The sequence below is a fragment of the Toxotes jaculatrix genome, chromosome 13 (assembly GCF_017976425.1).
Source record: "Toxotes jaculatrix isolate fToxJac2 chromosome 13, fToxJac2.pri, whole genome shotgun sequence".
NCBI classification, from domain to species: domain Eukaryota; kingdom Metazoa; phylum Chordata; class Actinopteri; family Toxotidae; genus Toxotes; species Toxotes jaculatrix.
In genome coordinates this window covers 10,733,887-10,761,223 of record NC_054406.1, presented here as the reverse complement: position 1 = coordinate 10,761,223, position 27,337 = coordinate 10,733,887, and the positions used below count along the sequence as shown (strand labels likewise).

The following is a 27,337-nucleotide window of genomic DNA, read 5'->3' as shown; positions in this document are numbered from 1 at the left end:
TCTTTAAATCGGTTTAAATTACCTACAATAATGACTTGTAGTTCGACTTTAATTTAGTGTATCTAACCTGTCAATTTCCTCAGGTTTATCCAGCCAGAGTTTTTTCTTGAACTATCCATCTGACTGTGGTAGTGTGAACCCCCCCCCAAGTCCTGACTGAAGGGACGCGCGCACGCGTACAAAACGTTTGGCGCCAGAGTTCAAAGGTGCGCGAGCACCATGGTACCAGAATATACTCATATTTTTATTTATTTATATCTGCAAAGTTATAGTTACAAATAAAACATAGAATTGTATAGTTTATCAGAGTAATGGACTTGTTGGCAGTGACTTATATAAAAAACAGTTACTGCTTGTCTCCAAATTGTAAACAATAAATAATGATAACTATGTTTATATGGAATTTATATTGTATATATGTAAAAGTAAGTTTTAATGAAAAGCCAAAAGCTGTATAGAGGATTGTGGTTCCACTTTAATGCAAATATACAATGCAAACAGACCTACAAAGCCCGAAACTTGCTTTATCTATACACACCAAACCACTAAGGAGTTTTATATACACGTACACATTAGTTAGATACAAACACAAGAGTTATAAAACAAAAAAAAACAAAAAGAAAAGTCAAGTGGGGCTGCCAAACAACACCGTCTCTCTCCAAAACAGGAATACCTGTACAGTGTGCATTACCAGCACATGCAAATGGGAGGAAAGAGTCATGCAAGAAGTGAAAAATCAAAACAGAATTTACAGAATAAAAAAAATGTTCACGTTAAATATATCATTCAAGTTGTGTTTGGGTGTAGGAGTTCCAGTGCATATTTATTCCTTTTGCCTGTTACACTTTGTATGTTATGTAACCAGTATGCTTTGTCTTTGTAAATCTCAGTCTGAGTTTGTTTTCCTCAACACCAGCTTATAGCAACTTCAAAGCAACCCTGCTATCTACAGCAAGCTTAATAAATAGAAAAGTTATAAGTACCATTTCCTTCAAGTTCTTCATATTAGATGTTTTAAAATTTAGAAGTTCTGAAACCTAGATTAGATTGGTATAAAAGTGGTCAGAAATTCAATTAAATTCCTTCAATATTTCACATTAGTTGTAACGAGAAAAAATAAACAGCATTAAAATGTCACTTCACGTTGATGACCAGACAAGAAGGAGCTGGTGAGAACAGTAACGAGAAAAAAAAAGAAAAAAGGAGGTAAGGGAACGTGTCAGCTTTGGAACCATACAGATAATTACAGAACTAATGTTTTCTTCCTTCTGAAAAGATATTAGATAAGAATATATATATATATATATATAGTTCATAAATATTAATTTGTGTTCATGTTTGTCAGAAACATCCAACGCTGATCTTCATTCTTGTGCCACCGAAACATTTTTGTTACTATGCTGGGTCAACAAAGTTCTGCTGTCAGAGCACATTTTTTCCAAAAAGCAGCACACCCATATGAATCACCCCAAAATGCCTTTCGGAGGCAGGGGGGGAGACTGGCATCATATATAGTGATACACTTAACTATTTACAGCTGTGACAAGCAAGCTAGAGGTATTCCCCTGGTAGTTCTAGAGAGTCATAACACATCTTTAGCTGTGTTTCCAATGTTTCCATGCAGAGTTACTTTACACCAGCAGTTTGAAAAGGGAGAGATTAGGAAGAACACAGGATGACAGAGGTGGAATTTCTAACACTAACTTCTTCTCCTCAGGCAAAGCTGGTTTGCATCAAGAATAAGCGCTACAGATACCTTCCCCTATATTTTCCTGTTTAATCTCTGCAGCAAGGCAAGGATGAGTGCCAAGTACTCACAGGACAACACAATTTATACTGTATGCCGTGCCAAACTGGAAGTTGCAGGGTTGTGGGTAATGTAGACATAATGTAGACATATGTGTTAGTAGAAGCAGAAGACAGTTAGAGCAAGCAGGGTGGTCAAAATTGAGGAAAAGACAGGTCATTGCATTCTGTCAATAATGGCAAGATTTTTATTTGATAGTGTCCCTCACAGCTGCATTTTATGACCAGCTGCATGTGCTCCACAGCCCTACTACCTATTTAAAAAAAAAGAACTGTGTGTATCATTGGAGAGGAAATAAAGAGTAAAATGGGGGAAAAGTAAAAGGAGTTAAAAGGGCATGTTAGCAACAATTCACAATAACAGGAGGCATTCCCTGTCTCCCTGCTGTTTTCTTTAAGGTGCAGCCTCATTCACGGGAGCGTCCCACAATAGCCAGGATGTAGAGGAAGATGTTGATGATGTCAGTGTAGAGGCTGAGGGCGGCAAAAATGTACTCCTCTGGACTCAGGGCCAGCTTCTTGTTGCCCAAGAGAAGCTGAGTGTCAACAGCCAAAAACTGCAGAGAAGAACAAGTCATTAGTCATTTCAAAAGATTTATACACTTGGGATCTAAAATGACTGGCATAAACATTTATTTCAGATGCCTTGGTAACATCCTCCAAATATATCCATATACTGTCATGAGCTTAGGCCATAATATACAGTCAACAACAACATGTCAAAATACCTTCATTATGCACTTTACAGCTGAACATATTCATATAATGAATAGGGGATATCAATGTCCAGTCTTACGTATGATAATACTGCCTCACATACAGAAAGTGCCCCATGTCCCCCATGAAGCACTAGTATATCAAAGGCCAACAGTCTTTGTTCTGCTAGTCTTCAAGAGTTGTTCTTTACTCATCAAGTTCATCCTATCACACCTTCTTTTCCTTTGCTCATCTGAGTGCATTCTACTCTTCTGCTGACCCAAAGCATTTCTTTTACTCTCTATGTAATAAATGTTCAGTGTTTTAACAGCTGTTTTGGTTGAGTTTGGTTCTCACAATGCATGATCCTATACTTAGATCTTAATGGCAAGTTAGTGTCCCACTTCCCTCTTGCCAAGCATGAATTCCTACCCAGTTTCTGCTTTTCATTCTACAGACATAATTATCCCTTTTAGAGTAGAATACACTCCACTGGAAGGTGGAAAACTGTCTATATGCCAGTGATGACTGTCTAGTAAGTGTGTCCAGACAACTGGACGCCATTACCACAAAAATCTCAAGACTGGAGATTTAACTTTCAGGTTAGAACTTTGATGAAATTATCTGTCCTTGCTCAAGTAATGACATCTAAGTGTGAAACTTACGCAGGTGAAGAGCAGAGCCCCCAGTGAGGCATAGACAATGTGCAGGATCTTGTGGCGGATGAAGATGCAGAGGATGGAGAAGAGCAACAGCACGATCAGGCACACAAGCAGCACGCCCCGACAGGAAGTGAAGTCATACTTGCTCTGTGGTAAAGAACAACAGAAAACATTAGAGAGTCAGGAAAGATTAAGGACAGAAAAATGGTGGAAAATATGAGCTGTGGTAAAACATGAGACACACACAATTCAAATGCAAAAATTCAGAGGGTGGTGTTCGCAGCGTGGACTGACCTGTAGCGAGAAGAGGACGACAGTGAAGCAGACCACCGCAGTGATGCCCACTGCCATGATCACGGTCTCTGTTTCGTAGAAGCTGGCGATCATACCCACCATGTAGGAGAGGCTCAGGGTCAGGATGGACTGCAAGACACAGAAAACACACAGCCAAATTAACACAACACATTACACACTTTACATGTTTGTGAAATTTTCAAAGCACTCTTTTAATACCCAGGGTATACACAATTAAAGCTAGGTTTTATGACATGTTGTCTGACCACATCAGAAATGAAAGGTGTTTATAGTTGATCCAAATGGTCACACTGGCAGGTGGAGCTGGGTATCATATTAAGGGGCAAGATGCAATATTCATTCAATATAACTGTGCAACAATACCTCTGCACTTTTTCAGACAATTAGGAATAATTGAGTAACAAGCGTGTTGTTAACCATCTAGCAGCAAGCTAGATAAAGAAACACTAATGTAATGAGTACTTTTTAATCTCACTCAGGGGCTCATGACAAGCCACTTCCTTTGTGGTCTTTTATTTGATAGATTATTAATTAATGCAGCACCTATTAGATGTCATATGCCAGACATTAGATTATGTTTGACTCGCAGAGGCATCTGATTCCCTTCGTATTTTTTTTGTCAAACAGTTCCTTATCATTGTACTTTAACCCTTGTATACAACGTGTACATGTCATAAGGCGTGATTCTGTTTATCTATCATGGAAACAAACTTTTACAAGGGGTAATTTATACTTTTTTTTTATCATTTGGTTTTAGGGCAAGTTCTTACCAGTGCAACCAAATTCCAGGGGTGCTTGCGGCGGAAGTCTCCACAGCAACTGAGAACGATTAATGACACAAAGAAGACTGCGTAGGACACATAGTATGTCCATGGATTGCGTCGCACAAAGAACTTCGCATCATCGACAAAGGTGAAGACGGCAACGAAGGAAAAAGTGACCAGCAGCTGCACAGTGAGAACCATGAAGACCTGGTGGGAAAGAGGAGTTAAACAATTTTTAGAGATCAAAAATTATGTTTTCATGGTATTTTGTATTAATATTAGTCACATTAAATGCCACATTTTCTTCCATACCGATCAGTCACAACGTGAAAACTAGTAACTGGTTTTCATGTTGTAGGTGATCGGTATACACACACACACACACACACACACACACTTATATATATTTACTTATTTATAGAGTATACAGTAAAGAACCTACTTTTCGGATGAAGGCTTGTCGAATGGTTTTATCTTCAAAGCCAGAGTTGGTGAACTCCTCATTGTCATAGTAAGATGGAGGCCCATCACCATGATAACCAGGGCTGCCAGCTGGGGCTGCTGAGCAACAATAACAGGACGACAATCAAAAGTTAAAAAAACAATCAACTGGCAAAAAACTAGGCTAAACAAATGCATGTATGTCTGTGGCATTTTCAGCAAACTCTGTGTGTCGTATTGATCATCTCATTGATTACCCATTCATCTGTGTTAAGTCTGATCTAAAGTGGAGCCAGCAATGTGTTTTCTTGTTGACCTGGATTTAAATGTGCCTAGAAAGCCCTTCTAGCACTCATATGCCTTTAATACGTAAATCTATTTACAGAGAAAATTCCATCTGACTGGTAACTTTCAGATGGAAAACTTAGACAGCTTTAAGGAACACAGAGGAAAGGTTTTGGAAAAGTAATAAATGAACATAACATTCACTGGGCACACCGTTTTTTTCTTAAAGTAACTGAAATAGAGCATTAGTGGAGTCAAATGACATGAGGTACAGCCCCATTGATACCTAAATTAACAACTCACCAGCTGGGTCTCCGGGAAAGCCTGGCTGTGGGGGTCCTTGCTGATAAGGCCCCTGAGGGTAGGGTCCCTGTGGGTAGGGCATCTGAGGGTAAGGCATCTGAGGGTATGGACCAGGTGCAAAACCTGGGCCTGCCTGGGGGAAGCCTGGCTGCCCATAGCCAGCTGCTGGTGGGTATGGTCCACCTGGGGCCTGGCTGTAGTTCGGAGGGGGCATGCCAAAACCTGGCTGAGGGGGGCCATAGACATTGTTATGAAGTGGGTTAGTCTCACCCATACCAGGGTATCCACTCTTGTCCTGAGACATGTTGTGGGGGAAGGCTCACTCTGCTGCAAGAACAATCTGTGAAGAGAGGAGAAGTAGAATTATAACTTGTTTTCCCAAAAAGCAACATCCACTACAAACAAACATTCAACAGGTAAGAAGAACTGTATCCATCCTTATGGATACAATTTCAGCATCTTTATTGCACCTCAAAAGTCCAAGAAGGCAGCAGAGAAAAAGTAATGACAGTACAACATCTAGGCCAAACTGGCAAAGACACAAAAACTGCATCTGCCTGATTAAAAAGGTGATGGGCAATCAAACAATGAAGCAGGAAGAGAGGACAGAGAGATGGAGCTGAGCTACAGCATGTTGCCTTTGTTTCAAAGGCTAGATTCCAGCTATATTATCATTTAATGCGGTTTCCCTTCCTTTTTTGGATTTTGATTATGCCAAAATATGCCTCTTTTTGACTCTGTGTCTTAGTGAGGCCTTAGAGGCCAACAAATGAGAAGGCAGTCTTGAAGAGGGGTATCATGATGGAAAAAAAGGAGCCACCACAAGCCTTCTACATGTCACAGGCCAGGGAAGAGACCAGTAAGAGGAAAACGGAAAATGGTTTCATTTAAGCAATGAGCAAACAACCTCATCAGGACCATGAATGGAGTACTAAATATGACCAGGTGAACAAACATGGTGAATATGTGATACACATAAAAAGTTCAATGTAATGTAAGGCTAGTTGTACTGCCAAAGCAGAAAAGAGATGAAAGAGAAGAAGTCAGTGTTACTGACGATACACTCACCCTGTTGTATTTCACTGAAAACACAACAAGATGCAGCAGAAAGTGGTCTAATGCGGGATATGAGGTCACAGACTAGAGATTCACTATAAACACCAGATAAGACACTTCCGTCCACTGTAGTCTTTCAAGGAAGAGCAGTGAGGGAGCGGCATTTGACTGCTAAAATGGTGACGATCCAGGAAATCTGAAAACATGCTTCTTAGGCAATGGCTGATAACGGACGCCCAATCTAAAACCCTGCTGATTTGGAAACTGAGTTAAAAAACTGACTTAAAGCACTGATTAAGCCAATTAATTCTCTGCATATGAATTTAAGATTCATCGACTGATCGTTTCAACCCTAATGTCTTTTTTTATCCACCTAGGTGTGGGTGATGATGGTGGTAATGGAATTGAGTCGTAGCAATAAATCAAACCATGACCTGTGATTTTAGGTGACTCCCCCAGAGTTTCATGCAAGTAGCCTTTTCGAAATGACGCAGTTATTCAGACACTGTCCCAAAAAAAGAGATCTCCAGAAAATATACCGCAGTAAGAACTGTGGAAACACAGAGGAAACCTACACAAGAAATCACAGGCTACATTCACACCAACATAAAACTGCCAATCCCACACACTGGCTGTATGGTCTTGGCCAGCAGAAAACACGAGGCCGGGATGGATGGTGAGAGAGAAATGTGGGGATGGCAGACACTGTCCACACCAGTGCTGACAGTGTTACCATGGACGCAGGTGGTGCCTTGGTAACCAAATGTATTATTAATCTGCTTTGTTTCAGGAAGTGACCTGACATGCTGGCCACTGCTGCAGTGTCCCTCCCCAAACCAGGCCCCTGCACAGCCCTGGTGAACAGGTTTCTGTGACATTTTCATTGCAATCTATAATGCTAATGAGGCAGCTACATGCATTACACAAGTGCTGCACACAGAAATCTCTGCAAGTGAGGTCAGATTTACTAGGTTGATTTGTGTTTTCAAAAGTGTTGTACGGGTTTCATATAAAGATGCCCAGTCCCAAGAGGAAAACTTTGGCTGAGCAGGAAGCGAGCCAGGCGCCATTCCCCTGATTGCTGACTTCGAAAGAAGAGCTGGAGTGGGCATCAGACTGGCTTTACAATGGTGCATAGGCCTCTGCTATTTCAACTACTGCTAAAATGCAAACACAAGAAATCAGTATTCATAATATTTCTTTCACACACCACCATTTAAAAAATACGCAAAAATATCCAATCTGCAACAGATCACTAAAAATCATATTTATTGTTTCTCGGACTCGCCCTGTCCTTCCTCCTCGCCTCTTTCCAGGCCGCACTGAATTAACAGTGAGCGTTATGCAACACTGCTCTATTTCTCCCTGGCAAAGCATCCACAATCCAGCATGTGTCCTCATGATCCCTGTCTATCCATCACTAGGACAGTGCAGTGGGAGACTGCAGACAAACATGGCGAGTGCTGGCTCTGCTTCATACTGACAGTCTCCATTAAGATCATAACAGATTACAATCATTATCTGAGGAGCCAAATCCCTCCTGGCTTTCAGGACAACAATGGTTGTTTTGGGTGGGGGCTAAACAGTTTTGCTGAATTACTTCAGAAATCCAACTCTCCAATCTCTCAGTTAACTGTTTGGACTGTAGACAACATTGGCTCACCCCCCCCCCCCCCAAAAAAAATCCCTCACCAGATCTGAACAGACAATGCTGTTCTCTTTTAAATCAAAGTTTGCTTGCTACACAAGACAAGATGTCTGTCAACTGAACAATTCCAGAGACGTAACTGAGTAACCCAAGACTCCTTAACTTATCATGTGACACACACAGTCAAGGCATATGACCCATACCCTGTCCAATGTCCATGTAAAGCATTTAAGAATTGCAACTCAGGACTTGAAAGAATTTTGCCATCCATGTTAGGACTGGGCGACACATGAAATTATCATCTTGTAAGAAAAAATAAACTGCTCTAGGTCTGAAACTAACAATTATTTTAATTATTCATCAAAATCTACAGTTTGGTCCAAAAAATATCAGAAGAAAAAGTGAAACATGTTTCTCATGTTCTCATAAGCCCACGGTGATCTCATCAAATGTGCTTGTTTTGTCTGACCAACAAATCCAAAGCTCAACAATATTCAGTTTATGATTACAAAAGACATAGAAAAGCACCAAATCTTCACGTTTGAGAGGTTATGACAAGTATATTATAAAACTAAAACTAGCTAATTTTTTTCTGTTGATCAGTCGTTTCAGCTCTTTTATGTTCTGCTGTAATGTATTACTGAAGTTTATGTGAAACAAAAACTTCTATAACTAATGTTGTTAATTTATAATTACAGTTTGGTCTTTGACGGAAATTTGTAGGACACTAACATGTAAGATTGCGTCATCTCTGTCTGTGTTTAATGGATTACCAGGTATAATCCAAAGTAACACATCACGTAGTCATGAGGATGGGACACTAGTGTCAGAAACATGCATTGTGTCATGTCAGTTAGGTCAGTACAGGTGCACATCTCCTGTGATATTCTGACAAAAGATTTATTTTTTGATGTGTCTTTAGACACTGACACGTAGCTGTAATCAGTAAAAAAAACAGTTGATTTCATGAAACTGTTAGAGCAAAATAAAAATAAATGGTTTTACAGAAAGAAAAGTGAAAGAAAATAAGGCTTAGTCCTTTTAGCAAAGGACATTAAAAGTTAGTGCCCTCTGTGCGAACTACGTATTTTACAAGTGCACAAGGTCATTTCAATAACCACAATAGTTTCACTTCTATGTCTAAGAAGTTGTGAAAGAGAATCCAGGCAAAACAGTTTTTTTTTTCAGAGAGTGAGGAGTCAGTTTGAGGCACTGTTTGTACAGCTTTACAAGCATTACGTGGGAGATTTCAAATCCTCTTAGGAAAGACGCCCCGATGCAGTGGATAAAGACAGTGCCACTATCCCCGGCGGCTGCTGATAGCTATCGCTAGGGGAATTAGGCTAAAGGGAGGGACTCGGTGGGCTAGCCAAAGAGCCACGTTAACACAATTAGGTTAGCACAATACCTCAACAAACCCATTTACAACATGCAATGTGCATGCCTGAGCAACACCAGGAAACACAGTGACAAAACAGGAACAGCCACACAAAGCAATGGGGCCTACACAGATGTCAGCATGCTACAATACACTGAGCTAAAACTATTACAAATGAGAAGTTGTGATCTTTGATGAAGTATGAAATAAATATCCCACTTGTTTTAAAGATTAAGTGTACAACTTTTTCTAAAAACAAACCTCTCTAGGTCTTTACTGAGTGGTATTATTAAAGATAAAATGCTGTTTCATAGTCACATGATGAGTGACTGACTCTGTGGTAAAAAAACAACAACACAGTTTTGTAACTTGTGTGCTTACCACACAACCAGCTGAATTTTAACCAAACTCTGTATAAGCAGTCGGTGTGCCACTGTAACATCTTTAGTCCTATTACGAAACTGTCATTCAGACCACCTGGCAGATACAGTCCTACACTGTGTTGCCGTCAGCCTATCTGCAAGCAAATGCAGCAGTCTGGCAAGATATTGTCATCATGCCACACCGTGTCAGCATCAGCTCTGGCTATATCAAACCTGCAGTCACCTCACCTCATGACATGACAGATGGCTGCACTTTGTGTAGGTTAGCATAGTATAGTACGACAACATCCTGCTGCTACAGTGAACAAAATCTCAATTTCTCCAATGTGTGTGCTCGTGTTGACAGCATCTTTGCTTTTATACTGACATTAAAGTTTGTATTTATAATATCAGCTTATCTTGTACCAATTTACCACATTTTCTTGCTGAGACAAACTAAAGGGGGCATGTTGTTACAAAGTGAAATAATCTTGTTGTAAGAAGAAAACAGCCCCCCCGGGAACAATACACTGCAGTAGAAAAGCCACAGCTTGTGATCACTTGCTAAGAGCTGAAATCAAATAATCACTCCTTACAATGTGTAAGCAGTTGGCAACTTCAGGAAATGGTGTTGGCAAGAGAGCTCAGATTTACTGCTTGTGTCTGGTTAATATAAGCCTACTGATCCTCGAAAATCCAAATCTTCCCAAACAGAACTGAAGTGTCATCTAAACGGACATGTTAAATACCCCCCCACCTCTCCAATATTCCATCAACAGCAAAATGAAACAGGCACAAGAATGCCTTCTGTTATTTCCATGTTGTCAGTAAAGATTCAGTAATCCTAGACTTTGCTCAAGTCTGTTTAACAGCACAACCATCCACTAACCTTGCTTATTAGAATTCTCCTCACCCAGTTCTTCCATTAACTTATAATCCACAAACAAGTTTTACTGTAACCCTCAACATTCATGACAATCTGTTAATTCAAACTCCCTCACTCAACAAGTCAAGAAGCTGCAACCACCAGATGTACAGTAAAGCAAGTCAACTTAAAACAATATTGTAAAGTGAGCAAATTAATTTGTTCTGGCTGGCAGCTGTCAGGAAGGAACACACAGGCTGTTTGTCTGAGCTGATGAACGTCATGCTCATGTATTTTCCTTTAGCTTCACTCAACACAAGGCAACCAGACTGTAAACAGAGAGCTTCAACAAATAATACCACCACCCTCTAAAAAAAAAACATTTACGGGATGTTGCCTACTGATATTTAAAGGACGATAAGGAATCTAGACTGCAAATAGCAAGGGACATTTTTGCCTAATGAAGACAGTGTATATTTGGAGATGTGATGATTATCATGGAGATGAACTTACAGTGAGATAGCAACAACACACTCAAACATAGAAACAGGGCAAGGGAAATATAGCATGATATATAGGTATTAATATTGTTGTTATATTGTGATAAAAGCTTATACCCATGATGGTAACTATCCCTTTAATATCTCTGGATCAGTGCCATCAGCCTTTGTGATGCAATGTTGCAGAGCAGAACTGCTGTATGGCAGTACTGTACGTTTGTATGATTTTTGCATCTATATGTTAAAGTACATTTCTTTTTCTGGTAAGCCAAAAACTCCATAAACTGACATAATAACAATAACAATCAGGTGTGCAACTGATGATTATTTTTATAATCCTTAAGCTGAAGGCTATTGAAGGCTAAATGAAAAATAAAAATAAAAACTGTCCATCACAGTTTCTGGGAAGACAGGGTGATGTCTTTTTGTGCGTGAGGACCACAGATATTCAGTTCATAATGATATAAAAAAGAGAAAATCTGCAAACATCCACACCGGAGGAGCATGAACAAGAGAAAAGTCAGCATGTAGTCTTCTCATCCATTCCTTTCTGGAAGTTGATGAAATCGATTGTTTTAAAAGCACGCCTTGTTTAAATGCATAAATTATCGTTATCAAAATTAATCACATTGTTGATATGAAAGAAATAACCTGTCTGTTGCCAGCATCTGCTTTGTAAGGTGCAAACATATTTATCATTGACAGCTGAGAAGCACCAGATGAACTGATTATATGTATAGCGAATTAAAACACACCGCAATGCAAAACAGACTACACTAAAAGAGCGATCTGGATCAAAACGACTATCAGGATATTTATGTACGCGCGAAAGCAAAGCAAACCAAAACAGAAACATGAATCCAACATAAACACGGAGCATTGTTTTCATCTTGTACCTGCAGCGGGCGCACCTCCATCATAGGCCTCACCAGCGCAGATAAATGCGACACTACGATCATCTGTTACATCAAACTAACAAATATTACCCCCGAGCAAACAACACCGTCATTTCAGCAGAAAATGCATAAACTGACAGTAAATAGGTGATAGATATCCATGCCTGTGTCCGAAGCAGTTAGCTAGCTCGCCATGATGAATCCAGATATTTTTTTTAGGACGGTGACCACACGCCGCGCCCCCACGCTAACAATGCTGAGCTTTCAGCTCCTTTCAAAGCCAAACTACTAGTGTTTGTGACTTACCGAGTCTAGAAATGAGCAATTCTGCTAAACCCATCTGTTTGGCCAATTTACCGCTTTCTTTTTCGGTGATATTAGGTGACAGCTGGCGACAAGCAGGTGCTGGACATTTCTAACCAAGCGGTGCTAGCCCTCCGCAATACAAGCATAGTTAATGAAAAATAATACTACTAATAATAATTTCTACAAACAAAACACACGCACACGCGCCTACGAAACATCTTATCACCAAGCTACAACGCCCTTACCTTTAATATATTTATTTGAGAGCAGTTGCCGACTCCGACTCTCCCTCCTCCTTCTCCGGGTGGTCTGGACTGAACAACTGGGTCGAGACAGAGACGTTAGAGCCGCTGACGACACCACACGACGCGGTCACGTGGTGTGTGGGAATCTCCGGTTGTTACACAAAATGACACAATTTACAGCAATAATGACGCAGTATTTTTTTTTTTCTTAACGGCGTCGCGGGACATGCAGAAAAAAAAAATACCCCGCAGTTAACGACCTGTAGGTACATTTATAAACCAAACACTGCAATGGAATGATCCAGATAGATCAGGAGAGTTCTGCATGATGCGCAACTGGTTCAGTCATGTGGTGTATTATCAGTGGTGTGAAGCACATTTACCTTGGTTCTGCCCTTTAGTATAGTTTTGAGATACTTCCCTTGAGTAGAAAGTTCTTATCTTGTTAGCAGTTCCACCACAGAGTTACTTCTCTTCTGGAGTTCTCTGATAGTTCAATTTAAAGGGTGTTTGAGGCCCAAAGAGTGTAAAAAAACATATCTGATATCTATTGTAAAAATCGAGTAGAGAAAAGAGAAAAATGAATATAAATTGGTGTAGCAAAACCTTTTCTTCGCTCTTAAGCAATTACACGTTTCTCAAACCCTTAGAATTACCTAACTGCCTCTGTAGAAGATAAACAAGCTCCACCTTGACCAACAACAGCAGTAAAAGCTGCTTGGACTTTGTTGCATCAGTATTAAGAATCTAAAAATCTAACATATTGTATAATATTCCAGTATTTTCTGCAGGAGTAGCAGTGGTATAGTCCTAGTATTTGTACACTAGTATAGAACATCTGTACTTTTACAGTAGGATTTTGACGTTTAATTGAAGCTTTTATAGTGTTGTATTAGTACTTTTGCATAGGTAAAGAATCTTGATACTTCAAACTCTTTTTATTATTAAACTTTGTCTTTTGCTGCCACAGTCATCTGTTAAACCTTCCAAATTGATTAATGTTCAAAAAACATTAATCATTTTCTTTCTGTACACATTAGAGGAACAAGTGGGCTTATTGCTGCTGTACTAACAGACAATTACTTGTTGCATATAAACAATTCAAACAACTATTTGTACATTTTACAGTTATTCTGTGTCCATCTGAAACCCTATGGCTGAATGTACATAAACCATTAAGGTAATCCAGCCTCATAAGAAGCGCAGCTGAGCAAAACGTCTTGAAAAAATTACACATGTGCATATTCTCATGAATTGCTGGTACAGTTGGATTTTTACAAAATATATTCACTGTCACAGACAGCGAACGGAAATCCATGTCTCCATGGGTACATTCTACACAAGAGGTTTGACTTAACAGTCTTAACAGTTGCTATTTACAAGATCTCTTTCAGTTTGCCATGTGCCTAACATCCTATCCAGGGGAAACTTTGTTGTGTATTTCAACACAGGTGCCACCCAGCCCTTATGTAACCACTGACATGACAGCAGTTACTGGTTGCAAGGACGACTTTGAAGCAGATTGTCCAGTTCAGTCTTGTTGATAGTGCCATAGGCCTGGGAGTAACTGCCTAGCTTGGCTCGAGGGTCACCCGCGGCTGCCACATTACAGTTACTCTGAAATACTTTCTTGCTGAACCGTATTGGGGGTCGAGCCTCACGAACCTGAGAGTTGGAGCGCTGGTTCTGCATGGGAATAAAAAGTTAGACATGTTATGACAGCCATTTCATCTATAGCTTAGTAAAGCCACCAAGCTTTGAAATATCCATATACTTTTGTGCATTCTATGTTTAAAGTCAATACTTAATTATGAATATTAATAGCGTGAAATTGCATCCTGACAGTGAACCATATTTTACATGTCCTGAGGTGCAGCGGACTCACCAGGCGTGCAGATGTGACAAATAGCCCCGAGGACAAAGATGGCTCACCCTTGCGCACTAGCGGGTTGTTCTGTGTTTGGTTTAGAGTCAAGGAGAAGGAACGGTTATGACCCACAGGGGCTGAGCGACCACGCTGGAGAATATGGTCCATGGACTAATGAAGGGAGGGAGAAAGAACAGAATAAGGTTTAAAGTGAGCCACAGAAAGAGCCAGAGTGGGAAAGAATGTAAGAAAACAAAACTGAATAGTAAGTGAACTGAAGTCTGGTGCTTACAGTATTAGCGTTAGTGCCCTCTGTTGGTGATGTAGCTGCATTTCCATGACTGGTCTGTCCCATTAGCTTCCTGCTGGCTGCAGTAGAGTGGTAGTAATGGGGAGGACCAGCTTGGCTTCGAACAAAAATGTCTGAATGAAGAGAAGAAGAGTTTTCTATTTGAGGGAATGTGTACGTACACTGCCTGAGAGATTTATGTTAAATACATGCAGCTGCATTGTCTAAATTTTATTGTGAAGGCACGGAGCCAGTGCTAGGTATTATATGGTGTCATTTTATGATTATTGTTCCTGCACTGATACCAGTAAAATAAGAAATATCACTGAATTCTTTTTTTTTCCACTTAACAGAGCTAAGGTTCTCAAATGTTAAAAGCTGTAAAAAAAAAACACAATAGGATTTTCCCTAAATAAAAAAGAAGTCTAAAATTGACAAAATTTTGATTTAAATGAGGAACTATGCAATAAAATCATAACTAAAGAAGATTACAGATATGACCAAACAAGGATGGCAAGCTTTGTTCTGACCCTGTATATTATGATCAAAACAAAAAGGTACTAAAGTTTGACAGCCAGTTCTGTGTAGAAGCTATAGAAATACATTCTGACATACTTGGGGCATGTGTGATGGGATTATATGTGAGTTTTCCCAAGCCCGGGCTAGCTAATGGACTTGTCTTCTCCACAGCAGGCTGGGTGGAAACATTCACAGGCCCAGGTTTGGTGACGCCTGTATGTGAAGGCACATGGGTTTTCTCATCAGTCTTTTCATGTTGTGGTTTCCCCTCATGGTCAGCATTACTATCGCCATTCACCGCCACAGGGTCCTTCTCTCCTTTGTCCTTCACACCGGGCTTCTCTCTGCTACTGACACAGCCTATTTCCTTCGGCTGGGTCAGTCTTAGCATCCCTTGATTAGTTTTCCTCTCCAGTATCATCTGCAATTAAAAAGAGGAAAATGTACTAATGTAATACTACTGACTAATGAGTGTTACTGCAGTGCACCTAATGTAATGTGGTCTAGTGTAAATTAATTAAACATTGCCTCCTGAACATTTATGACTTATTCTGTACCTCATAAAGTTTGTTGCGGTACTGAACCACAGATAATTGCACATCATCATCCACTGGCAGCACTACATCATAGTTAAGAGCTGGCTCCTTGGCTGGATTATGGAACCTCAAGAGACAGAACAGAAACAATTATGGATAAATGACAGCATGTTATGGTAGTAACAGTAATATCATCATCAAAAAAAAGACATCTCTTCAATACTGGAAAATCTGACCAGTAACCATGAATCAGTCTGAGTGCATGTTCCTTCATACCTGGCAACATATGGGTGTTGGAGGGCTTCCTCAGCAGTCAGCCGCTTGTCTGGGTTGAAAACTAGCAAACCCCTCAGCAGGTCCAGAGCATCAGGAGGCACAGACGGCTGGAGAAGATCCTCCAGAGGCACCTGTGGTCTGTTGGAGAAAGAAGAGGTGAGATTTAATTACAAATGAAAGCCAGAGGAGGAAGAGAGTCAGAGGAATGTGGGGGGTATCAACAGAAAGTTTGAAAGAAAATATCATGCAAAATTTGGGGGTTCAATACATGCTATTATATTTCATATTACATCACTATACACATTTCAATACACCTTTTAATTTTGCAGCTGTTAGATAAAGATATTTGCCTTTTACAAATTTACTGGACTAAGCAAAGATTAGAAATACAGCAAAGCCTGCAAGCAGATTCAGGGGGACAATCTGACTCTCCCTGCTGACTCAAATATATCAATTTTTTGCAACATATCAAATGTACCCTTTGCAACAAGGTGGCCTCTTTAACCTACCATTGCTCGGTTTATGATTTGCTTTGTCACAGCGACGTCATTGCATCTCTGCAATAATCGCACTTCCTGCTCCCTGAGCATGTAATGAGCCCCAACTCCACCTGCAGTCTCTAATAATATGCTTCCCAGTGGAGGGGAAGAAATTTGTTATCATCACTCCCTTAACTCCCTTTGCACCAGAAGTGACAACGTTAGAAAGTGGTCCAGAATGAACTGTGCACACTCTGCATTCGCATATAAATAAAGCAACCCATGTGAGACTGAGTGAGTGAATGCAACATGTGCACTGTTGATCATTTAGACGATTAGATTTACATGTACATATATGGAAAACCATTTACTCCTTACTTCAGTAACATTCTCTGAATGACAGAAGATCCATATTCAGACTTGATTGAGAGAATATCTGAAAAACATTAAAATATATTTAATTAATCCAAAGTAAAAGTAAAGTGTCCAACATCTGAATGGATTAAACCTTGAGTTTACTTTAGTCACCTTCTGGGCTCGGATGTGGTATGGCACTCATGATCTTCTCTATCTGGTTGATGGTGGATGTCCCAGGGAACAGTGCTTTTCCCAGCAGCATCTCTCCCAGGATACAGCCAAGGCTCCACATGTCTACACCTTTAGTGTACCTTTGGACAAGATGTACTCCTTTTACACACTGCTACACTCAAAACATCTACATCATTTTCCAAATAAGTATTTTGTCCCCTGAATTAAAATGCTAACCTACTGTCTTCATCATTGTTAATCTAACTGTTGTGAAGAACAAGCATAAGATGTGGTTACTGACAGCAGATGCTCATCACAGCTGATACCTTGAGGACCCCAGCAGGATCTCAGGAGCTCTGTACCACCGCGTAGCCACATACTCTGTCAGTGCAGGATTCCCACTGTCTTCTTGGATCTGGTTGAGTGATCTGGCCAAGCCAAAATCACACAGCTTGACTACACAGTCAGTGTCCAACAACACATTGGATGGCTGTGGGAAACATAGACAAGAGAAACATTTTTCACAAGGACAATAACAGTTTGATTTTCACTCATCTATCCAAAGGTCATTTGGAGCAGGTATTACAGAATGCAGTGCCCAGCTTGACCAAGGTATGAAAACAGAAATTATACAAGGAGCCAAAACAAAAAATTGAATAAGAGAAAAAGGCAGAACAAAAATCTAGTTTCCAAGGAGAAGGACCATGTTGTGCATCCTCGCCAGCATATCTGCTGCAGACATGTACATGTGTTACTGAACGTAATTATTTTGAACATAACAGATCATGAGGCATGAACCCATCCAGCCTTACATTTATATCTGTCTACACAAGAATATATGTTTTATTTGAAATATTATATCTTACATTATGCTGTGCATAAAGACAGACCACAAAACACAATCTATGCATTATCTATACATTATGTAGAATCCAAAAAAGAGCACTTTTGGGTAATGTGAAATGTTTCTAATACTCTCCATATATATATCAAATACATTCACTACTATTTCATAATTATTCTCCACTTGACAAAGTCACTGGCATACCTTTTGGTCCCTGTGGATAACATTTCCTGAGTGCAGGTATTTGACGGCTTTGAGGAGCTGGTACATCACATAACGTTTATGGATGTCCTTCAGTAGGCTTCCTTTCTTAATCACTGCATGCAGGTCAGTATCTGGGTCAAAGCAGAGAGCAGATTTTGTTGATAATATGGGTGTCACAATAATCTCAAGCAATGACTGGACTTTAAATTATCCTCAGCAAAAACATTCCCCTCTATAATCACATACACAACGATTTCAGCCAAACAGAATCTTGAAAACAAAATGCTGGAGAGAAACAGTGGAGGTCTGTGCTGTGATGCTGGTGTACAGTCATGGATTAGACTGCAGAGAGGGGGAGGCCAATATGTGGACTCAGCAGTAAGGCAGAGCAGGCAGCCAAGGGAGGCAGAAGCACTTCCACACACAGTTACACCCACACCTCAGCCTTTTTCAGTGCCAAGTTAAACTGTGCAGAACCACTGCAGCCTTCCCCATGAGCGATGGGCATTTGTTGAAGCAATGTTTGCGTGCCACAGCTGAGCAGCTCTGCACGTCAAGCAACACTCACCCATATATTCAAAAATGAGGTAAATGTCTTTATCATTTTGGGCCCGGATGACATTGAGAAGTCTGACGATGTTGGGATGATCGCCAAACTCCTGCAAAAAAGAATAAAAGATTTTTAGCAACAGAAACACTGCATGCAAACACAGAAAGCACACTGTGGCTACTGTTTGACCTGCAATAACTGGCAGATATTGTGTCAAGGTTGTGTAAACAACAGGGACAGTTTCAACAGAGGTTACATAATGGTCACTAGAAACCCCATGACTACAACGCCAGAGTTTCATTGGAATATGACAACAGTGGATTAGGGAGCAGTGGCACAGCTAAAGGTTACATGTATGTAGGTCATCAGATAAAGAGTGAAACAGTAATATGTAACACAAGGATATAATGTACAGTGACACAGCTACATACTTGCTGCTCATTGTCACCGGTGTGTTTCTGTGAACTGTTTAAGGCCTGCCTGCATACCAAAAAAAGTTTAGAAACCTTTGCACCATTGTTCTATTCATACAGCATTTAAATATAAGGAAACAGTCAAGGAAAAAATAGACTTAGTAGGAGGGCCAGGGTCTAACTGCTGCAGTAATATGAGTGGAGCTACAGACTCTTAATCAGTAAAGCAATTTACCTACATAAACTGTTCATGTATAAAAGGGAGAATGGCCTTATAAAGGGAATTTCCTTGTGGTGACGTGGGCATGTTTTTGTAGATAATGAGGGATATTATGGCCATTTGACGATGGAGCTCATTCAATGACTAAGGAGCAAAGAACAGTATCCTCAGACACAACAATTACTGTACATCTTGAAAAGATCAACTCTCCCTAATCCTGATACTTTGTACATTTAATACACTCAATGAGAGACAGGACAAAGAGAGAAATTATGGAAAATGTAGAGGGTGAGATTTTCAGTCTTAAATTAAATCAAGAAAATGTCTCAACCATGATTGTTATTGTTACCTGAAGGAACATGATTTCTCTGAATGTCCGCTGCCAAATAGAAAGAAAATTACAGTTAGAATATGAGCTCAAGAAAAAAAACATGCAGCAATAAACGCAGCAGACAAAAGTCTCCTGTTCCATTTAATCATTAGCCAAACTCCTCTTTCTATTGAGACAAGTTAGGGAGCCAATTTATACAGGGTTGCTAGAAAGTAAATATGAGCAAAGTTAACACGTTACAATAATTACATCATTGAACTTAAAATTGTATATGAAACAATACACACTTGGGCATCTGTCCTGTTTCTGAAGGCATCAAAGATCTTTTTCACAGCCACAATCTCTCCGCTCTGTCTGTCAACTGCCTTCCATACGATGCCATAGGCCTGAGTCGGACACAAAATACAGACAACATTACATCAAGTAACTTCTTCACCCTGGAGTGGGCTTATATTCTGTAACAAGTTTAGCATTAACAGTGTTTTGACAACAGGATATCAACAAGGTAAAAATAATAATAATAATAAGAATAATTTTAATAGAGCAAATTTAAATGGGGAGACACTGTGGGCAGGGTTGTAGTCAGGATTTTATTAACTCTGCAAATTGTTGTTTAATTAACTACTTAAAACTTTAACATTTTATATCTTTTTAATTTCATTTTATTTGACGGTTGTATGCCCCTGAGTTCCTTTATGTAATCATCTAAAAGCAGTTTTGTTTTGAGCATTTTAAAAATCCACTATAGGTAACTTTAAATTATAAAGCATAAACTGAACTTCTGATCACCATATTCCTGGAAAATAAAAGGTGAGGACATGACCTCTGTGTCCTCAAATAGTAGCTACAGCTCTGACTATGGTGGAGGGAGGGTGCTAATCTAGATGGTGAAGTCGAGCGTAACAGAGGCGGCAGTGAAGCAGAGCATCAGAGTACGCTGTTACTGTAATGACACAAGGAGCAGCTTTGTCATAGGAGGCAGTGGAATGGGTTTAGATAGCAATGGTGATTCTTTGGCTGTTGTCTTTGTCAAACCCAAGCATTTTTTTTCCTGCTGTAAAACTACTTTATGACTTTCTAACACCATTTAGCACTGCAATGCTCACTATTGTTCAGTTCCCTGATGTATTGTTGGATGCAACCATCCCACCAGTCAACTGTAAACAGGTTGAACAGCTGTGTAACCTGAGCCACAGTCACACTCAGGTATGCCTAGTTAGCTAATATGACGTGGCTACGTGGCAGCAACCACCTGGCCATTTAAAGCAGAGCATCAATTTGTGCGTCTCTGTGGACATTGTGGAAAGAAACCAGGCTGTTTTTAGTCCTGTGGCAACCCTTCCAGTGGAGAAAAAAACAAAGGGGTTGGACTCCAGAGGGAACAAGTGTCCTCACACATCAGCTGATCTGCAAAGAAAGAGTTTGTCCTGCCAAAGTAAATAAACCCCTTGCTTACAACATTGGTATTTACTGAGGACCTTAAGTCTGGAGAATTGCAGGAATTTCTTTTAAAGCTGCAGAGGGGCTTAAAGATGTGGTAAACATTAACGCACAGGTAGAAAAGGGTGCATGGGTTTTTGCAAAACATGCAATGAGCCTGCAATGGACATAAAACTGTTTGGCAACTTAAAGATCTTTTGTAAATACGTGGGATTTATGCTCAGGGTTCAGAGAATATTTAAAAACTGTGATAAATTAAATTCAACATCCATTACATTAATAATTAAAAAAAAAAAAAAACCCACTTACCCCCTTTCCAAGTCTCTTCTTGATTTCATACTTCAGAGAAATATGCTCCTCCACTTCAGACACGTTTGTTGATTCATATTTTTTGCTCATTTTGCCTTTTTTTTTGTAACAGTTACTACTTCTGCTCATGCAGAAATCCCCACCATACTCCTTGATTATTCCTTAAAAAGGTCAGTAGACTTTGAATGTCTGGAAAACAGGTGTTAAAACGACTGGACGCGATGAATGACTCACTCACACACACAGACACGACAAAATGAATGGAGGCAGCAGTCGAGTCAACATGCGACTCTGGTGTTTCTGTTTCGCGTCGCTTACTGTTCAATCAATCAATGTCGGTGGAGAAGCAGCAGTTTTTAGCTTTTCACCTCCTCTTAGTTGCTGAAAGCTCAACGCGTTTAACCAGCGCTGTTCAGAATCTGGTTGTGCTCGTCCAGGTGACAGTCAAATCTCGCTTTAACTTCTGCATACTCCCACACCGCTGCCGCTGCTGCAAACGGACGGGCCAAGGAGTTTTGTCATTTTTTCGTCGCCCTGGTAACGAATACGCTGCTGCCCGGTTCTTAAAGGAACCGCAGCACAAACACGAGCTCGTCCGCTCATTCACAGGTGGACGTTTGGTGTTGTCATGGAGATTATGATGGTTGTAGCACCAGGATTATAGGAAGACCTCCTCTATAATCCCGCGGGGTGTGGGGGAGACACAGAAGGCTGCTTTGGTTTAATGATGTAACCTGTAGAGTGATGAGGAACGGCTGTTTCTCTGTTCCTCATCGCAGGTCCTCACAAGCAAGTAGAGAACAAAAATGTGTCAGCTTGGTCCTCTGACAGTGATCTACACCGGATAACCTATTAATATTAAATTTAACTTCTGGAAAGTTTTATTTTTACTTGTTAAAGATGTTGAAGATTCATTTATGGCAGCAAAAGTAAGTGATTCACCCAGGAAAATAAGTCTATTAAGAAAAAAGCCAATTAAAACAGTAAAGATCATTGTAAATAAAAGGAATTAAATCAACAATCAGCACTTCAGAAATTGTCTAAAAATATGTTGCAAGCAGGCAACTGCATCAAGGACCTAGACTCTGTAAGGCCCCTTGAAGGGTAAATGCAGTCCACACAGTGCAGTGGGTGGCCAGTGTGGGCCCGACAACCCTGGGGCCCCAAACAGGAAAACCTAACCAGGGCCATTAGTCAGCTCTTGTGGGAAAAAGATCAAAGTAAAATAGATGTGCATAAAAACATCATTAAAACAATAAACACTGTGGTCAAAATATTCATACAATGAATAGACTAGATTAATAAACAGTGCAAATTAATTAATTAGAAAGCAGCATTCTTCCCTTTGTTAGATTTCTAAACATGTCACATCATAAACTGAATACTTTGAACAATAATTTTAAAAAAGCTATGAACAAATTTCATCTTATTCAGACACAAGGTTGGAGATAGATTTTTCAGCTTTATTTCTAAAAAGATGTTACATGCTTTTATTTAAAAATCAAAACTATTATTTACATTGATATATCTTAATAAATATGTTCTCCCTAATGGTGTTCGAGGGTTGAAACATATTTAGTAAGCAAAATAAGGAGGGGGTGTGTCCACCTCTCTTTTGCCCACTCAATGTGGCCAAACCTTCACTTCTAAGGGAAATATGGATTAGGCATGTTAAAGACAAAATGTAGGCGAAAAAACAAAACCATTTCCTTCCACCATAGTTTCAACATAATGATTAATTTGAAGTGCAATCTAATCATCTTCAGAGTCCAAACAATTACTTCTGCTGCATGTTATCAGATAATTTTCAGCTTCTTTTACGCTATTGACAAACTCTATTGTGGGATTCTACAGTAAAAACATGTGTAATATTAAACAATCATGGTACACAGAACAAATGTCCCCAGGTGGTAGCTAGTGGATATATTTAGGGTACCAAAAAGAAAAATATATATATTCATCTCTCCAATAATACAAAGACTTTGGCTGTTGCAACCATTTTTTCATGTGCAGAATTTGCCCAATATCACTGATTCATGCTTCTATGTTGGTGCTCTGCAAAACCTAAGTATAAAATTAGACCTTTTTTGAAATTACAGTACAAAGTTAGAAGTAAACTGTTTTGTCAAGATCAAAATAGCCAGTGTTTAAGGGTTTATCACACATGTTTGGCTAGAAAACAGGCCAATGGAGGATCTCACAGCACAGGAAAAGCCCAGTGGGCAAGGCTACAGGCAGCACAATGTACAACAAACAGTGGAGTATACGCTAAAAGGCAGTGAAGTTTGAACTGGACACAGCATGAATAAGTACATAGGGAACAAATGTAGAGTTGGAAAAGTGATAATTGGGGAAGCAGGAGAGAGAAAACCTGTCCCTAGACTTAAATCCACGCCCTACAAATAACCAAAAGAGAAAGGAGAATGTTTATTTTAACTTAATAGGTATTAAGAGCCAGAATTTCAGACAGATGGATCTATGATGGAGAGATGTTTTAGGAGGAGTGGAGGAAGCGGTTGAAGGCATTGTAGGCCGACTCCAGGTCAAACAGCATCTGGCGCACCTGATTATCATCCAGTTCATCTGAGGCTGACATGCTGCTGAGGGTGGTCAACCTGAGGAGAAAAGGACAAGAAAGATGACAGTTAAGAAAGTAATGGAGGTAAGTTGTGGTTTTAAAATGCAGACTTATCATGGAGTGGTGTTAAGTGAGGTGATTTTGGGGATCAGTGCAGCCATCTTAGCCACTGCAGAGGTAGCCCTACCTACATCACACTCAAGGAAAGGTTGGGTTCCACTCTTAACATATCATAATACTAACCAGAGGTTGACTTTATCCTTAGCCTCTGAGTCTGGAGGCATGTTGCTCATTCTGTTCATGGTTTCCATCAGCTCCCTTAGATCTGGCTGAATCTGGACCAAAGGAAGACAAGTGTCAGATTATCCACTTAAGTAACCAGTATGATAAGTCTGCCAACATTCTGTTCCATCTACCTCATCCATGGCCCTGATCTCCAGTCTCAGCTTGTCCATCACAGTGATGAAGAGCTGAAGGTTACAAAGAGAGAGAAAATGACAACCAATGAGACAATGCTCAACATATTTTCCAACTTCCACAGTCAGCAACAAGAAACATGATTTCTTTTTTTTACAGTCAGCAACACAAACAGGGCATGTAGTCTTTGCCAGTATCACACTATTCATCTGCTGAGTTTCATAGTTTGTCTGATTATATGAGTTGAGTTCAAAGTTGGCAGTGAACACAATTGGCAACACCCACTCACATTCTTAAATGACTGACCAGAGGATGAGCCAAATGAAGTGAAACCACTTCAGCCCGAACACTAAATCATTTAACCAAAAATACGACTGCAACAATCCTTATTCTGGCATGTGTCCAAAATAAGCCTCCACTCTGAACTGACTGCTTAATATGATGGAGGAGAGAGAGGACATACAGAAACAATATCTGCAATGCAGCGGTTCAGGTTTCCCTTGTCATCCTTAATGGTGATTGGCCGATCCTCCTTAATCCTTTCCATGGCTAGTGGGCAGTCAAGCTAAGGGACAAAATGAAAAGAGTAAGAGGCTTACTCTAAGACAGCACCAGAGACATACAATCTAATAGCACTGGACAAATGGGTCAAAAAGTGTTCCACAATCTAACCCAGAACTCACTCTGTACTTCCTGCAGAAGTCGTCGATGGAGCCCACGTCAGAGCCCTGCACCTGTTTGAAAGCAGCCTTATACTGAACCAAGAGTCTGGAACAGGAAGCAGTGTACCTGAAACAGACAAATCCTCCACATCAATAAAAAAATATAGTATCAAATTTACAGGTGGTATTTTCATCAAACATTTAAACACAGCATCTAAACTCGGGTATAACTCACTCATTAGGTGTGACGCAGTCTTTGATGTAAGCCTTCTCCAGGGCCTGCAGGGTCTTGACGACAGCAAACAACTCTGCCATGTTATCATACCTTTAGAGAGAAGGTTAATAATGTGGTGTTACAAAACTGGCAACCCCCCCTGGGTTACAGTGTGTTCATATTAGGCTGGTAAATGGAAATGTATTTGACACTTACTTCTCTCGTTCCCTTGCATTTTTGTACAATTTCACCTCCTGAAAAGATACGATTTGTGGTGAAAGACTTGCTCTGCCCAACAAGTAGAATATCACATATTTCTGATTTTATCCCTGGATTTAGTTCAGTTTGATGCAGCATTTCTTACAGAAGTAACAAGCATAAATATGGCAGGTTTGTTTTTCTTCCAAGCAAATTTCAGCCAAAAAAAGGATATAATCAAGTAATTGTAATTTCATTAATGTCTGTATTTCATTAAAGTTTATACAGACATTTCTGTCAAAATTCTGTTTGCCAAACCGTAAGTAAAGCATGAAAAAGAAGCAACATTTACCTCATACAGCTCGGGTTTATTGGCTGGAGCTGAGGGAAACAAATTTTACATGTTTACATGTTTGGAGAGACATCTACAGGCATTTAATGTTGAAAAGATGATCTAAATACCTAAATTGTAGAAATTAGTTTCTTACCTCCTCCTACACCTCCTGTAACTGGTATCCCATGGAACATGATGCCGATGTATCAGAACTTTATCTAAAAAAAAAAGCTTTATGTTATAATCTGTCTCATAACAAAAAAACTAAATTTCCAACCATTTATTAATACGTCTTTTCACATTTGTTTCTATTAATTTCCTCTTTTATATGTTTTTATTTCTTTGGCTCGGACATCCTGACTTACAGGTGTGTTTCTCTCAAAATATTAATGATGTCAGATGTGCGTCAGATGCAGTAGTTGCTCTTTTAATACTGAATGTGAGCGTAACAGCAAACAAAGCATGGAGCCAATGTTACACAACAAATGCCAAATGTGCTAAGTGTGTTGTTTAGATAACATAAGATGAATCACAACCCAGGCGGCTTGTCAGTTTCTTAAGGGAAGCCCAGTCAAGTGTTCAGACATATTTATAGCACTGCAACATATTACAATTTATTGGATCAATAGTTACACAAGTCCCCAGTTAGGTTCAGTTCAGTTTTTGTCAGTAATTTTAAGCAGAGCACAAATCAAAAATTCAGTTCTAAACTAGAGCTGCAACAATTAGTCGATTAATCAGCTAACTAATTTGTTGATCAACAGAAAAACAATCAGCAATCATTTTGATAATCAATTCAGCATTTCAGTCACTTATCAAGCCAAAATTCCAGAACTTTCTCAGGTGAAGGTTTTGAAGAATTTAGAGGGATTTGATGCATTTTCTATGATTTATGAAATAGTACATTTTAAATCTTTGGATTCTGGACTGTAGGTCAGATAAAACAAGCAATGTTAAAATATCACTTTGAGCTTTAGGGATTTTTGATGGGCATTTTTACCAATTTTGTTACATTTCATAGACCAGACATTAATTGAAAAAATAACTGGCACAGTAAAAGATAATGATATATATAAAATAATAAAATAATAAGTAATCATCAGTTACTTCTCAGTCTTAGGTTCTTCTGTGTCCAGCTTTAGGGCCGACTGAACTAATGAACACCACAGAGATACCACAGACTGGCTACAGTAGTGAAACAACAGTTCAGTATTAAAATGTTTTATGGTTAAGCATTAACAATGACCCAAAGTAGCATATCCCCTGAACGTTAGAGGAAAGTCATCCCGATGAAGAAAGATCATCAGCTTTCAGTGTCTTGTTTTGTCGAATTAGCTAGCCTGAAGTTAGCTGTCGAGGCTAGCTGGTAAGCACTTCCTTTATGCTTTGTTGTAAGTGACCCATACAGGTAGTTATTCATAAGCACAAGACTTTGTATTAGTGACTATCACTGTGGTAAGAGCTAGGACAGTCGAAACGTTTTTATGTTACTTCAATTTCAGTGTTTAATCTGTTAAATTAAAAGATACTTCACTCACCCTCTCGGCAAACGGCTGTGACGTAAATGTAAACACACCCTCCTCCGAGGACCAACAGACGTC

The 27,337-nt window shown here is 39.7% G+C and overlaps 3 protein-coding genes across 4 annotated transcripts; all 3 read right to left on the bottom strand.

Moving 5' to 3' along the window:
- Nucleotides 1–455: 455 nt before the first annotated feature.
- grinaa (glutamate receptor, ionotropic, N-methyl D-aspartate-associated protein 1a (glutamate binding)) lies at nt 456–12,661 on the bottom strand. Of its 2 annotated transcripts, none has more exons than XM_041053894.1 (7): nt 12,529–12,661; nt 5,273–5,612; nt 4,686–4,801; nt 4,250–4,450; nt 3,459–3,587; nt 3,168–3,311; nt 456–2,363 (listed from the first exon to the last, which is right to left on the bottom strand). In XM_041053894.1, exons 2-7 carry the CDS (start codon nt 5,574–5,576, stop codon nt 2,214–2,216), a joined length of 1,044 nt encoding a protein of 347 aa, XP_040909828.1. In that variant the 5' UTR covers nt 5,577–5,612; nt 12,529–12,661; the 3' UTR covers nt 456–2,213. The 2 variants fall into 2 exon arrangements, with proteins under 2 accessions (XP_040909828.1, XP_040909827.1); XM_041053893.1 differs by having other exon boundaries at nt 4,686–4,804; nt 12,529–12,660.
- A 789-nt stretch (nt 12,662–13,450) lies between these two features.
- On the bottom strand, nt 13,451–21,782 carry mapk15 (mitogen-activated protein kinase 15). The gene is made up of 14 exons (XM_041053387.1): nt 21,334–21,782; nt 19,872–19,970; nt 19,603–19,632; nt 18,639–18,729; nt 18,071–18,201; nt 17,349–17,512; nt 17,023–17,162; nt 16,873–16,930; nt 16,016–16,153; nt 15,761–15,866; nt 15,300–15,624; nt 14,688–14,818; nt 14,414–14,566; nt 13,451–14,214 (listed from the first exon to the last, which is right to left on the bottom strand). The coding sequence occupies exons 1-14, from the start codon at nt 21,460–21,462 to the stop codon at nt 14,020–14,022; spliced, it is 1,890 nt and encodes a 629-aa protein (XP_040909321.1). The 5' UTR covers nt 21,463–21,782; the 3' UTR covers nt 13,451–14,019.
- Nucleotides 21,783–22,775: 993 nt separating this feature from the next.
- vps28 (VPS28 subunit of ESCRT-I) lies at nt 22,776–27,326 on the bottom strand. The gene is made up of 10 exons (XM_041054125.1): nt 27,275–27,326; nt 25,891–25,954; nt 25,755–25,783; nt 25,421–25,458; nt 25,226–25,315; nt 25,012–25,117; nt 24,792–24,893; nt 24,328–24,381; nt 24,155–24,246; nt 22,776–23,948 (listed from the first exon to the last, which is right to left on the bottom strand). Exons 2-10 carry the CDS (start codon nt 25,928–25,930, stop codon nt 23,828–23,830), a joined length of 672 nt encoding a protein of 223 aa, XP_040910059.1. The 5' UTR covers nt 25,931–25,954; nt 27,275–27,326; the 3' UTR covers nt 22,776–23,827.
- Nucleotides 27,327–27,337: the final 11 nt, after the last annotated feature.

What these genes read in the sequence shown, in the direction of transcription:
- vps28 (XM_041054125.1), bottom strand. Translation starts at nt 25,930, where the DNA reads ATGTTCCATGGGATACCAGTTACAGGAGGTGTAGGAGGAG. An exon ending in ACTTCTGCAGGAAGTACAGA is followed by an intron (nt 24,894 to 25,011) that starts GTGAGTTCTGGG and finishes TTTGTCCCTTAG; the next exon opens with CTTGACTGCCCACTAGCCAT. An exon ending in GCATTGCAGATATTGTTTCT is followed by an intron (nt 24,382 to 24,791) that starts GTATGTCCTCTC and finishes TGTAACCTTCAG; the next exon opens with CTCTTCATCACTGTGATGGA.
- grinaa (XM_041053893.1), bottom strand. Translation starts at nt 5,576, where the DNA reads ATGTCTCAGGACAAGAGTGGATACCCTGGTATGGGTGAGACTAACCCA. An exon ending in GACAAGCCTTCATCCGAAAA is followed by an intron (nt 4,451 to 4,685) that starts GTAGGTTCTTTA and finishes CTTTCCCACCAG; the next exon opens with GTCTTCATGGTTCTCACTGT. An exon ending in TCGTCCTCTTCTCGCTACAG is followed by an intron (nt 3,312 to 3,458) that starts GTCAGTCCACGC and finishes TCTTTACCACAG; the next exon opens with AGCAAGTATGACTTCACTTC.
- mapk15 (XM_041053387.1), bottom strand. Translation starts at nt 21,462, where the DNA reads ATGAGCAGAAGTAGTAACTGTTACAAAAAAAAAGGCAAAATGAGCAAA. An exon ending in GAAACAGGACAGATGCCCAA is followed by an intron (nt 19,633 to 19,871) that starts GTGTGTATTGTT and finishes TCTATTTGGCAG; the next exon opens with CGGACATTCAGAGAAATCAT. An exon ending in ACCACATCCGAGCCCAGAAG is followed by an intron (nt 16,931 to 17,022) that starts GTGACTAAAGTA and finishes AATGTTTTTCAG; the next exon opens with ATATTCTCTCAATCAAGTCT.